The 14,285-nt window shown below is 44.7% G+C and overlaps 1 protein-coding gene across 1 annotated transcript in view; it reads right to left on the minus strand.

Moving 5' to 3' along the window:
- The window catches only part of SLC4A1AP (solute carrier family 4 member 1 adaptor protein), a 111,274-nt gene that overhangs the window by 59,865 nt on the left and 37,124 nt on the right, over positions 1 to 14,285 (minus strand). Inside the window, exons 6-9 of the mRNA XM_033936859.1 lie at positions 10,681 to 10,841; positions 8,846 to 8,915; positions 3,168 to 3,357; positions 646 to 748 (exon numbers count right to left, since the gene is read on the minus strand). Coding sequence (XP_033792750.1) covers positions 646 to 748; positions 3,168 to 3,357; positions 8,846 to 8,915; positions 10,681 to 10,841 — 524 coding nt within the window. The remainder of the gene's footprint in view (positions 1 to 645; positions 749 to 3,167; positions 3,358 to 8,845; positions 8,916 to 10,680; positions 10,842 to 14,285) is intronic.

Below are 14,285 nucleotides of genomic sequence, written 5' to 3' on the forward strand. Positions count from 1 at the left end.
AAGAAATTGGAATGCTCAGGCTGAGACTGTCAAAAAGACTGAGCTGGTTTGGTGGCAGCGGGAGTCTGAGACTTTTGCTGACGCTGTTGTTGCGGAGGACGAGGAGGAGGAGGTTTTCCGAGGATAACGACGTGGAGTTTGTTTAAAACCTCTAGTTGGTGTAGGTTTAGGTTTTGGGTTGTTTTTTTTTTTTTAATAAGGAAAAAAGAAACGAAATAGAAGAGCACAGCGACTGAACTTATCTGAAAAAAAGAAACAGCCGCGGTGAAGAGAAGGCAAATGCTGCAGAGATGAAGAAAAACGTGTCTTCTTGTCTCCGCGGAATTAAACGAACTGAGGATCCTCACAGGAGATGCGCCCCTAGTTCGGGTGGGAAGGCACACGCGCACGCGCGCTACAGCACTCGAAAGATCGAGATCTTCAAGCAAGTTTGCTTTTGAGGCTGTCCGCTGCGGGGCTCCGTCGGTGACGTCACCCATGTGTGGGAATATGCTGCCTGCTTGTCCTGGGATAACTAGCTATTTCGAACAGTGAAAACATGAAAACAAGGAAGGAGTTAGGACAGGAAAAGCACACAGAACTCCAAAGTTTCTTCCTCCAGATGCCACCCTACCTTCTGCACGAGTAAGAGCTGAACAAACTTACCCCTATTGTTCCTGTCTTCAGTTTGAATTTGCTTCCACCTTTCATGGCACCAAACATAGGTTGAGCCAAATTTCGGGCCTTGCTGCCAAGAAATGCTGCTTGACTTCCAAGTTAAACAAAAAAGAAAAACAATAAAAACCAATACCTGAAAGCTTCAAGAACAAGTTACGAAACAAACTAAGGAAGAGAGAATGACACAGGGACAAATTTGTCCCCGTAGGAACTCAATTTTCCTGTCCTGTCCCCGCATGTTTTGTCACTGTCCCTGTCCCATTCCTGTAAGCTCCGTCTTAACCGCACAAACCTCGAACACTTATGATTTTTAAGTGTTTGAGATTGTGCGGTTGAGGACAGAGCTTGCAGGAATGGGACAGGGACAGGAAAAGAACTCGCAGGAACGGATGGGAAAATTAGGTCCTGCGGGAACGGAGTAAAATTTGTCCCCGTGCCAACTACTAAGGAACTTAAGACAACCATGGGCACCTATGGTTAGGGGCTCAACATAGGTAAGAAAAAAAAAATGGTGGTAGCTTGGGTGCCTTTTTCTTGCTGTGTTAATGTATATCTCTCTCTCTGTCTCTGTCTCCTCTGGACTCATTTAAAATATACTCAACCACTATATTAGGCAAAAACGTCCTCGTGTGAAGAACAAATCCAACCAACGCATAGGAGGACTAAAACAGAGATCAATCCTTGCTGGTTATAATACCGCTCTCAGAGACCTGTACTGTCCTCACACTACAGTGTTCGGAACCGTATTCACAGGTAAATGGTATCTTTCATTGAGTCGGTATTTTCTGTGCAAAAACCACAATCATGCAAGCTCGTATAAAGTGCTGAGTGCAATAAATAAATGACTTTAAAATAGATATCAAAAAACTTTTTGCACTTATCTTATAAAGAGCTGGCTTGTAGTTCTTAGTTGTTCGTTACATGGCTAAACGCCCTTTATTTGCGGTGAAACGGGTCCCGTATGGCGTTTAGCCATGTAACGAACAACTAAGAACTACAAGCCAGCTCTTTATAAGATAAGTGCAAAAAGTTTTTTTATATCTATTTTAAAGTCATTTATTTATTGCACTCAGCACTTTATACGAGCTTGCATGATTGTGGTTTTTGCACAGAAAATACCGACTCAATGAAAGATACCATTTACCTGTGAATACGGTTCCGAACACTGTAGTGTGAGGACAGTACAGGTCTCTGAGAGCGGTATTATAACCAGCAAGGATTGATCTTTTAGTTCTCCTATGCGTTGGTTGGACTCATTTAAAATATGTCATTTCTAACTCGGTTTTGTCTTCATTATCAGAAAACCAAGAAAAAGACAAAGGAATATTGTAATGACGTCTAAAATTAAATTAGCTCTTGTACCATTTGCTCCTCCAGCCAAGCCTGCCTCTGCTCAGAGCTTTTCAAGAGTGACCAGGGAAAAGCATTTTGATCTATCAAATGAATCAATTGTATGAATTATATTGCACTGTATACCACCAGCTCATAGCCTTTTGGGGAAAGGCGGTTTATAAGATTGACTAAAACAATGTATTTATTTATTTAATTTCTAAAATTTCTAGAATGAATCAAATAAAAATGAAAAGGCAAAAATAAGGGAAACAGCCAGCTCCTAAGGTATTACAGGTAGAAAGTATCTGATGATCAGCTATGTGCGTCATTATACAAACCACTTTACTCATTCCTCATGCCTCTGTCAGACCAGACTAATAAGTCCATTTTTTGAAGCTTTCTTATTCAGACAATTTTCTAAGCCTTTTAAATGCATAAAGTACAGTTTTATACATGGAATGGCTGGCTCTTAAATGACCTGTGTGGCTCACCATTGTTTGTACACTTATCCATGGAGAGCAGAGGTGCTCCTGGTCTTTGTGTATAATTTTTCATTTTGTGGACATGTACATTTTGTGGACATATACATCCTGGGGGGGGGATGGAAATGGTATTGATATAGGAATTTATGAATAGTTTCATGAAGATTTTAATATATTTGTATTGGGTGGGAGGGAGAGGATAAAAATAATAGAGCGTTAATGTTATACATTTGTTGGGCTTGATTTGTAATACCCATATTTGTGATTCATTTGTTGCACAATTGTAGCTTGAAAAATCAATAAAGATTTATTTAAAAAGACATTTCACTGTACTGTATAACAGTGCAGAGCATATAGGTAAAAGGAAAAACCTATATATGGTCAAAGCTCAAGGTTAAAAAATAATTTTTTTTTTTAAAAAGGCAGGCATCACAGTGTTTTTATTATTTTTGGAGAGGAGGGGTGTGTGACTAAATTTACTCAGATTTTATCTTTATTCTGTTTTCTTTTTTACGTTAGCTTTCCTGCTTTGTTCTGCTTGTTTATTTTTTTAAGTATTTTGTTTTTCTCCATTTCCTCACAGACTCTATTATGTGGGCTAGCAGCTTCAGCCTACCACAACAGCTGCTCCGACTATGCTAGCCGCACGTTTCTGTTTTTAGATACCTGACAATTTCCACCCCTGGCCAATCTTACTGAGATTTCAGCTCAGGTAGGTCTGTGGGTTTCACCATCTTGATCAGCCCCTTCAGTCTCTGCTGCTCCTTCTTCAGCTCAAAGGACTTCAAATGCAACTTCTTGCGGGACACGCCGTCCAAGGAGGTGCCTGATTTGATTTTGGTCATGAATGCATCTAAAGAATCCTGAGCGGTAGATTGGGACTGATCTGCAGAAGGACAAAGTTCCATAACCATACTGATACTTACTATTCAGCAAACAGAGTTATTGAGACTCTTCAATGGCAAAGTACAGCTTAGTCCATTAGAAGTCAACAAACCTTATTACATTACATTAGTAATTTCTATTCCGCCTTTACCTTGCTGTTCAAGGCTGATTACATAAAGCAATGTTACTTACCGTAACAGTTGTTATCCAGGGACAGCAGGCAGCTATTCTCACTAGTGGGTGATGTCATCCGACAGAGCCCCGATACGGACATCTTGCAAGCATGTCTTGCTTGAAGAAACTCAGAAGTTTCGAGATGCCCGCACCACGCATGCGCCAGTGCCTTCCCGCCCGATGCTCCGGGCATGTCTCCTCAGTTCAGGTAGCTAGCAGAGAAGCCAACCCAGGGGAGGTGGGTGGGACGTGAGAATAGCTGCCTGCTGTCCCTGGATAACAACTGTTACGGTAAGTAACATTGCTTTATCCCAGGACAAGCAGGCAGGTATTCTCACTAGTGGGTGACCTCCAAGCTAACCTCAATGGGATGGAGGGAGAGTTGGCAACTTAGGAGAACAAATTTTGTAACACAGTTTGGCCAAACTGCCCATCCCGTCTGGAGAAAGTATCCAGACAATAATGAGAGGTGAACGTATGAACCGAGGACCAAGTGGCAGCCCTACAAATCTCCTCAATCGGTGTCGATCTGAGGAAGGCTACAGAGGCTGCCATTGCTCTGACCCTATGTGCTGTGACCTTACAGGGAAGGGGTAATCCAGCCTGGGCATAGCAGAAAGAGATACAAGCCGCCATCCAGTTGGAGATGGTGCGCTTCGATACAGGTCGTCCCAACTTGTTTGGATCAAAGGAGACGAAAAGTTGAGGAGCAGTTCTGTGTGGTTTGGTGCGATCCAAGTAGAAAGCCAAAGCACATTTACAGTCCAGAGTGTGAAGAGCTAATTCTCCAGGATGAGAATGAGGCTTTGGAAAGAACACTGGAAGCACAATGGATTGGTTGAGGTGAAATTCAGAGACCACTTTAGGCAGGAATTTCGGGTGAGTGCAGAGGACCACCTTGTCATGATGGAATACTGTGAAAGGTGGGTCCGCCACCAAGGCCTGAAGCTCACTGACCCTGCGAGCAGATGTGAGGGCCACCAGAAAAACCACTTTCCAAGTGAGAAACTTTAGTGGAGCCTTGCTCAGAGGCTCAAAAGGAGGTTTCATAAGCTGAGAAAGGACAACATTTAGATCCCAAACCACTGGAGGCAGTTTGAGAGGAGGATTGACATGAAAAAGTCCTTTCATAAATCTGGAAACCACAGGATGAGAAGAGAGAGGTTTCCCTTGTAGAGGCTGATGGAAAGCCGCAATAGCACTCAGGTGGACTCGTATAGATGTCGACTTGAGATCAGACTGAGACAGATGTAAAAGATAGTCCAAAACAGAGGATAGGGAGGCTCACTGAGGCTCCTTAGAATTGGAAATACACCATGAAGAAAATCTAGTCCATTTTTGGGAGTAGCATTGACGAGTAGCAGGCTTCCTAGAAGCCTCCAAGACATCCCTCACCGCCTGGGAAAACTGGTGCGGAGTTATGTTGAGAGGAACCAAGCTGTCAGGTGGAGAGACTGCAGGTTGGGATGAAGCAGAGACCCCTGATGCTGAGTAAGCAGTGAAGGAAACACTGGAAGTAGGTACGGTTCCCTGCTGCTGAGTTGAAGTAGAAGGGAGAACCAAGGTTGCCTGGGCCACCGAGGGGCTATCAGAATCATGGTGGCATGTTCGAACTTCAGTTTGACTAGAGTCTTTTGAATGAGAGGGAATGGCGGAAACGCATACAGAAAGCGATTCCCCCAATCCAGCAGAAAAACATCTGCCTCGATGCGATGAGGAGCGTAGATCCTGGAGCAAAATTGAGGCAGCTTGAAATTGTGGGGAGCTGCAAAGAGGTCTATCTGAGGCGTTCCCCACTGAGCAAAGATCTGATGAAGGGGCTTGGAGTGGAGTGTCCATTCGTGAGGCTGGAGAAGACAACTCAGTTTGTCCGCCAAGACATTGTCCCTCCCCTGAATGTAGACAGCTTTGAGGAAGGTGTTGTGGCGAACCGCCCAATCCCAGACTCTGAGAGCTTCCTGGCAGAGGGAGGCCGAGCCCGTGCCCCCTTGCTTGTTGACATAATACATGGCGACCTGATTGTCGGTGCGAATGAGGACCACCATGTCGTGAAGCAGATGTTGAAAAGCTTGAAGAGCATTGAAGATGGCTCTGAGCTCTAGAAGATTGATTTGATGGAGTCGGGATAGAGTAAGGAGACTCGAAGCATCGCATGAAGGTCTGGTCGAGGAGCTTGTGCAGGGGAAGTTGCAAGGACTCCGCCGGAGGACGAGGCAAGTGCATGGTATCGAGGTATTCCTTGGAGTATCGAGACCCAGCATCGAGAGTAATGTCCATGTCATCTGCCATCTGCCTGAGGAACGATGAAAAGGACAGTTGGTCCGCCGTCGCCGGTCTGCGAGACGGACTAGAAGAAGAAGAGGCTTCAGGCTCCAGAGAGGCCTGCGAGCAACAGGACGAGTAGAAAACCTCAGGGTCCTCGAACTCCGGGCCCGGAGGAGGAAACCCAGTTGAAGCAGCATACCCCAACCGAGGCAATTTCTTCTGAGGCGAGACGGTCGAGTGCCGAGAGGAATGCTTCAAAGAATGTCTGGATCGATGCCCCTCCCGATGCCTGGAAGGGGATCGAGCCCGCCTGTGAGAAACTGGTTCAGACGCCGCCAGGGAGCAGATTGGACTCGACGCCGTCGATCGCAGAGGCGGAAGAGTCGGCGCCTCCCCCGACGCCGCCCAGGTTTGATAGGGGGTTCGGAAGAACTCGTCCTGCTTCCTGCTATGCCCAGGACTGGGTGGCCCCGAAGGTGGACGCCACACTGAGTCATGGGGCGGAATAATCAGTTCCAAGGGAGGCAGGTCACTAAACGAGGCTTTCCTCGAGGGGATGGGCTCCAAGGGAGGCATATCACTAAGGGAGGCCCTCCTCGAGGGAATCGGTTCCAAAGGAGGTACAGCGCTAACGGAGGACCTCCTCGAGGACCCGGACATCGCTCGCCGCTCCTCCTCGCCGAGCAACGAGGTCGTGCGGTGAGGAGGAGGAGGAGGAGGGGACGGTCCGCCCCACGAAGCCGAAGCTGGAAGGTCACCCTGGATGGTGGCAATCAGCCGAGGCCCCATGGTCTGCATGAGCTCCACGAACTGAGCCTCCAGAAGGGACCGCAACGAAGCCGATATGGAGGGATCCGCACCAAAAGGGGGCCCTTCCGCACGGTCTCCGCGCTCCATCGGTGCTGCGTGCTTCTGCTTGCCAGTCTTCGGCACCTTGAGCACCACCGGTGGAACTGTCGGGGTCGACACCTGCTCCGAGGAGACGGAGGAAGGCACCGGCGCCGAAGCCGGGGCTGAAACCGGTGTGAACGATGCCGGTTTCAGGAGGCCCGAAGCAGCCGGGGAGGCAGAGGGCTTCGCGGAAGGAGTCGAAGCACCCGTCGATGTCGAAGTCGAAGCTGCAGGATCCGATGAAGCTTCCATCTTGAACATGGACTCCCACAGCAGAGAGCGGCGCTTAAACGCTCTCGCCGTCAAAGTGGAGCAAGGCCGGCACGATTTTGGGAAGTGATCCGGTCCCAGACACTGTAAGCAGCGTCGATGAGGGTCCGTGAGCGAAATCGCGCGCTGGCACTTGCTACACTTTTTAAAACCGGTAATCGGCCGGGACATAGGCCGGAAAAGCTCCGCCGCAAGGTCGAAGGCGCGGGGCCCCAGCCACGCGGCCGACCCGGTATCGGAAGGAAAAATTTTTTTTTTTTTTTTTGAAAAAAGAAATCAAAGAAAGAAATAAATGCACAGGAGAGCCAAAAGAACTCAACCCGCGGCAAAATAGAAGGCAAAAAAAAGATTCAATGGGCGCAAATTGAAGATAGACTTCTCAGCTCCACGGGAGAAAAAGAACTGAGGAGACACGCCCGGAGCATCGGGCGAGAAGGCACTGGCGCATGTGCGGTGCGGGCATCTCAAAACTTCTGAGTTTCTTCAAGCAAGACATGCTTGCAAGATGTCCGTATCGGGGCTCTGTCGGATGACATCACCCATTAGTGAGAATACCTGCCTGCTTGTCCTGGGATAAGAATTGTTATGATCTTAAGAAGTACATATTGATAAGATATTAAGAAGTACTTAAGGAATAGTTTGAACATTTTCTAATTTGCTAAGGAGTAGTTATTCTGACAACAGACATGAAAGTAAACTTTAATTTTAAAACATCCCCTCCACAAAACATAAAATGGAATGCTTTTATGCTTCACATATATTTTCTGATATGTTATCATTTGTTCATTTCTGATCTCAAGAAGAAGGTATTGCCTTCAAAAGCTAATCAAAAATATACTGCATTGTTGGTTCAATAAAAAAGGTATCATCATATTTTCTTAAATTAGAAAAAGAACTTCAGGCTGGATATTAAGAAAACAGAAAACAAGCTTATGCAGTTTGAGGGAAACCAGAAATACCTTTAATGGACAAATGAGAGGAGAGTGTGGTGTAGTGGTTAAAGCTACAGCCTCAGCACTCTGAGGTTGTGGATTCAAACCCTGCTCTGCTCCTTGTGACCCTGGGCAAGTCACCTAATCCTCCACTGCCCCAGATACATTACATAGATTGTGAGCCTACCAGGACAGATATGGAAAATGCTTACCTGATATGTAACCTATTCTGAGCTCCTTTGGGAGGACAGGTTAAAAAAAATAAAAAAAATAAAATAAGCTTCCTGGCTGTTTCTATGTGTTAGAAACCCAACGTTTCCGCAGTAAAGGGATAGCAACCAAAAGCAAAGAAAAACTGTAGAAATAATGTTCATGATACAGGATTTTATCCCAACAGTGGAAAGTACCACATCGATTATAACCACATATGTGTTGAAAGTCCGTGTTTCGGCTAAACCGTTTTCCTCAGGGGGTCCTAAAACATAAGGATTCGATGGTAAAAACAAATGTCCTTCAACTTCAGAATCAGATGTCACCATTTCATATCCACATTTGTTTTTACCATCAAATCCTTAGATTTTAGGACCCCTGAAGAAGGCGGTTTAGTCAAAACGTGGACAATCTATGTAGTATTTTATTCCACTGTTGGAATAAAATCCTGTATCATGAGCATTATGCTCCTATGTGTTACATTAGAGACCCTAAATACATTTTGGTGGTAATTTAATAAGACATTTGTTGTTTTATGTGCAGAAGTAAACTTTCATAACACTTCCTGGGTACACACAGCTCCTAACACCTATTCAGTGTCTTTTACCTGGAATGAGATTCCTGGGGGAGGAGGGGTTTGGAGATGTGTTTTTCTGTTTTACTCAACTGTGCCTTTTGACTCTCATGAATATCTGCAGCAGTCCTTTCACACCAGGATAAACTCTTCCCCAGTCTGACATATCATACCTTTGCCTGAAGTCTTCAGCTTTTCAGCTATCTCCAACAGCTCATTTTCCACTGCATTTAATTTAGATACCTACAGAGGCCAAGGCAGTTAGTTAGCAAACAATCTTCTATATCACAAAAGCTCTCAATCAATTCTTACTAAATTGCTTTTGGCTGTTGAAAACCAGCAGTAGTACACAGAACACATTCTAAGATATCATGAACGTGTCTGGGTTCACACTCACGAGTTTGGCATTTTTTTCCTCTGAAACTTTTGTTTGAAGTGATTTTCTCCCACTTGGGTTCTGAACCTGTTTAACTGCATTTAGTGCACTTGTTAATCCCCTTTCTATCTTCTTTGTGCTATTAATTAAAGGGAACTGATACCACATTAATACTGACAGCGGCAGGTGAGGGGAAAGCCTCATGGTATGAGACTAATTTGAGCCTCTTATCCCAGGCCAGAAGCTTTTGGGCACATCAGCCTGAACACACAATAGCTCCTGGTAACCTAACCCCTGACAAAAGGGCCCGGCCACAATTAGGTCCGCCTCCGACTATTTCACCCAAGCTGATGTTGTTGTGTGTCCTACTGCTGCTGCATGTTGAAGTACTTGCTCTATGCTGGTCTTAGGTAGAGGCAACAGAGGAAGAGAGATGCTAGACCCAGAGATGGAGAGGGGAAGTAATGCTAGATCACAGGAGGTGTAAGTGTGGGTGTGACGAGTCAAAACTGCGTGAGAATCGTGTGAAGACAATGCCAGGCAATTGCGTGCAGGACGTCTGTGCGCTGGATTCAAACACTATTTTAAAGCGCTCCAAGGGGGGTGGGAGGTGTGTGTAGGAGAACCCACCTACTTTTCTTAGAACTGCTGGCACTCCCGTTGGGGCTGGGGTGGGGAGGAACCCCCCCATTACAGAGAAAACTAATTTTTCCTTAAAAAAGAGGGAGAAAGGCTGTTTCCTCTATAATGGGTTCCCGCCCCCCTCGGAGCGCTTTAAAAGTGTTTAAATCCAGCGCGCTAACGTCCTGAATACGATTGTCTGCCCGGCATTGTTCGCGCGCGATTGTCTCGCACAGTTTAGTCTATGTACCGAGTGGGGGGAGTTGGTCAATGAATAAAGGGGGAAAAATACTGGAAGAGTGGCAAGAGGAATGCCCCCTCCAAAGCATTGACACCCTCCAAGTGAAGAGTAGCAGGAGGGATGCCCACTCCCTCCTGGCGCTGACCCCCCCCCTAACCCCCACGTACCTTTTCGGTTGGAGCGATGCTACTCCTTCCAGCTGGCAGGGCCGCCTAACCCAAAATGGCAGCCTTTCCCTTCCCCATGCACTTTGGGATGCACCAGGGAGGGGCCTAAGGCCTGATTAGAGAAGGGGGGGTGGTTAGGCATCTGTCCATTAGGGCAGATGAGATTCTGTTTAGGACGCCAGTACACGATTCTCAGCTGCTTCTTAGGTGGCCACAGATACTGCCGTCTTACTACTGCCGTCTTATAATCAGCCCCTGTGTGTGTTCTGAAATTGCTTAATATTACTGCACAGTTACAGAAATGTTTTCAACTCTCCTCTCTCATTAAATTATGTGTCTGAAAGAACCAGCCATCAAAGAAGCGCTAGCATTTTTTCCCGTAATGTTTTTTTTCCCCTGTATGAAGTCCTGCTTGGCTGACAGATATCACAGTTCCTCGCTGCTGGTAAGATACGGCTGAATCTTAGGACCAGCTAAACAGGATTGGGAATGCTTTATCTTCTAATACAGAAAAAAAGCCCTTTCTGCCTGTAGGAAAAGAAAGAGGAAGTAGGAGCTCAGAGATGATTTGGGGCAATGTGCAGGAGGAGCTCCTGCTCTCACCAGTGAGTCATAGGTCTCTGGTTTGTCGTCAATCTTCCCGGCTTTCTTCATTCGGTTGATCCTTTTCTGCTCTACAGAGCCTGTGCGATCGAGGAATGTGTCATCCTCACTGTCATAAAAATCCTCATCTTCCCAGTTCTTTGCTTTCCTCTTCCTGGATACTGAGAGGAGAAAGATGACAAATCTCAGGTATTACAGAATGGGTTGAGCTTGCCTTCTTTTGCCTTATGAACTAGAATAGGTGTTAAATTATTCACATATTTTAGGGTTTGTATTTGGGAGCCATTAACAAAATATTGTAATGATTGAATATTATTTTTCCCCTTATATATGCATGTCTAAGGTGGGGGAGGGGTATTTTGGTCTGATTATTAGGATAAGGAATGGGGACTATTATATGTTTTCTTGAGTTTGAAGACTGTTGTTGAGTAGGGGGGAGGGGGTGATAAATTCTGATATGGATTTTAACAGAATATTAAGTGTTGTATCTGAGTTTAAAATGTTCTATATGCTGTTACACTTATTGTAAGTTTTTAAAAATTAATAAAGAATTTAAAATAAATAAATGATAGCAATTTCTATCTCTGGGAAAGCATGGGCTCTGCAAGCAGTAGAATCTCAATGTAGGGAACACTTTGCTAGAGAACATTTTCAATTCATGTATTTCAGCTCAGCAAAATGAACACAACCCTAGCAATAAGAAGAAAAAAAACCAACAACCCTAAGCCCCTCATTTTGTAAAAGGTATTAACGTGTTTTAATACATATTAAAAAAAATGATGTAAGCCCCGTTATTCGCAACGAGACCTATTATCAATTATGAACTTAATTCACAAAGCAGCTCAGTAAATGAGAGGGTCAAATATTTTGGGATGGGTCTGGCTCCTTCAGTGAACGCTTCTCTGGAAGTAAGCTTTAAAAAGGTATGGAAAATCCCCACAAAATCCTTCTTAAGAACACAAGTACTGCCATATTGGGTCATCTAGCCCAGTATCCTATTTCCAACTGCAGCCACTCCGGGTCACAAGTGCCTGGCAGGATCCCATGCTATCCCCAGGGATAAGCAGTGAATTTCCTTAGGTCTGCATCTAGAGTGGCCAAAACACATTTTTTAAACCCGGCCACATTAACCGCTTTTACCACATCCTCTGGCAATGACTTTCAAAGCCTAACCATGCACCACGTGAAAAAAATATTTTCTCAGATTCGTTTTAAATATCCTACTTTGTAACTTCATAGAGTCTTACTCCCTCTTTTACTAAGGTGCGCTAACCACTAACGCGTCCATAGCCCAACATGGATGCGTTAGCGTTTAGTGCGTGCTAATCGGTGAGCGCACCTTAGTAAAAGAGGGCCTTTGTCTAGACTTTATACTGTACATTCTTTTTTTTTTCCAATTCTTTATTCATTTTTTCGTCTTACATCAAGTGTACAATAATATATCAATTGAATCATACAAATCACTTGAATTTCTTTTCTAGTATCATCTTCAATATATAAATTAAGTCCCTTTCCCACCCACCCTTTCCACAAATATTATAAAGCAAACATATCTCACATATAACCGCTTAGAACCTAACGGATGTAGCGGTATATAAGAAATAAATTACATTACATTACATATAATAAATTGAAAAACACTGATTTAACCAATAATATAGCTATACATCCCCCCTTTCCCACAATTATAATTATACTTTTAGTGTAAAAAGGTGTCTAATCATTACAATATGTTATCAATGGCCCCCCAATCTTTTTAAAATTTTTATAGTTCCCTTTTTGTATGGCAATTATTTTTCCATTTTGTATATGTGACATAACAAGTTCCACCAAAAAGTGTAATTGAGTCTGGTGTAATCTTTCCAATTTCTGGTGATATGTTGATATACTGTACTTTCTGAGAGCATAAACAATCAAAAGGTTGACCCTCAGAACTCCACAAAGTGAAAATTGGGCAAAAACCCCCAAAAAATCTATGGAGAAGGTAATGTTCAAGATGCAGGCTTTATTGAAAGTACAATTTAATAATCCACATAAAATATATCTGGGACCCAACACGGTCCGTGTTTCGACGGTGCTGTCTTACTCAGGGGTCCCTAGAGATCCAGATACAAAAGTTCGTGGATTAGAAACTAAGGGCTCCTTTTACGAAGGCGCGGTAGTGGTTTAACGCGCGCTAAACCGCCGGCCACGCTAGCCACTACCGCCTCCTCTTGAGCAGGCGGTAGTTTTTTGGCTAGCGTGGGTGTTAGCGCCTGATGAAAAGTCGCATGCGCTGAAGCCGCTACTGCAGCTTTGTAAAAGGAGCCCTAAAACCAATCTAAAGCGTGAACTCTGCACTAGATTCATATGCCAAACAGGCTATTTCAAATGGAGAAAAATATAAAACGCTGCGACTTTATAGAGATTTGATACATATGCAGGCATTTGTTGCCTTTTTAAGAAAGGCATTTCAAGTAATTTATTAAAAATAAAGGATATTAAAAAATTAAATTGTATAATAAATAAAAGTAGGGAGGTGGTTGGTAGCCCATGAAGTTAACAGGAGCATGTAAATTATTAATAATAATTTTATTTTTATATACCGCCAAAGTAGAAACATAGAAACATAGAAAAAAAGCGGCAGAAAAGGGCTATAGCCCACCAAGTCTGCCCATTCCAAGTATCCCCCCCCCCTGAGTTTACTCCCTTAAAGATCCCACGTGAGTATCCCATTTTCTCTTAAAATCCGTCCCGCTGCTGGCCTTTATCACCTGGAGTGGGAGTCTGTTCCAATGATCCACCACTCTCTCGGTGAAGAAGTACTTCCTGAAGTCGCCATGAAACTTCCCTCCCCTGACTTTCAGTGGATGCCCTCTGGTGGTCGAGGGTCCCATGAGCCAGAAGATATCATCTTCTGACTCGATGCGTCCCGTGATATACTTATACGTTTCAATCATATCTCCCCGTTCTCTTCTTTCCTCAAGTGAGTACAGCCGCAATTTCTTTAGTCTTTCTTCATACGTGAGATCCTTGAGCCCCAAGACCATCCTGGTGGCCGTTCGCTGTACCGACTCGATCCTCAGCACGTCCTTTCGGTAGTGTGGTCTCCAAAACTGAACGCAGTACTCCAAGTGAGGCCTCACCATGGTTCTGTACAACGGCATCATAACTTCAGGTCTCCTGCTGACGAAACCTCTGCGGATACACCCCATCATTTGTCTTGCCCTGGAGGAAGCCTTCTCCACTTGATTGGCAACCTTCATGTCCTCGCTAATGATCACTCCTAGATCGCGTTCCGCTGTGGTCCTAACCAAGGTCTCACCATTTAGTACATAAGTTCTACGCGGGTTTCTCTTACCCAGGTGCATTATCTTGCATTTTTTAGCATTGAAGCCTAGCTGCCAAGTAGTTGACCATTGTTCCAGCAGCAGTAGTTCGTGTGTCATATTATCAGGTAATAAGCTTCTGCCTACTATGTTGCAAAGTTTGGCGTCGTCGGCGAACAGTGATACCCTTCCTCTAAGTCCTTGCGTCATATCTCTTATGAATAAGTTGAATAGAATCGGGCCCAAGACCGAGCCCTGCGGCACTCCACTGATCACGTCCGATGCTTCGGATGTGGT

The sequence above is a fragment of the Geotrypetes seraphini genome, chromosome 3, assembly GCF_902459505.1.
Source record: "Geotrypetes seraphini chromosome 3, aGeoSer1.1, whole genome shotgun sequence".
Taxonomy (NCBI): domain Eukaryota; kingdom Metazoa; phylum Chordata; class Amphibia; order Gymnophiona; family Dermophiidae; genus Geotrypetes; species Geotrypetes seraphini.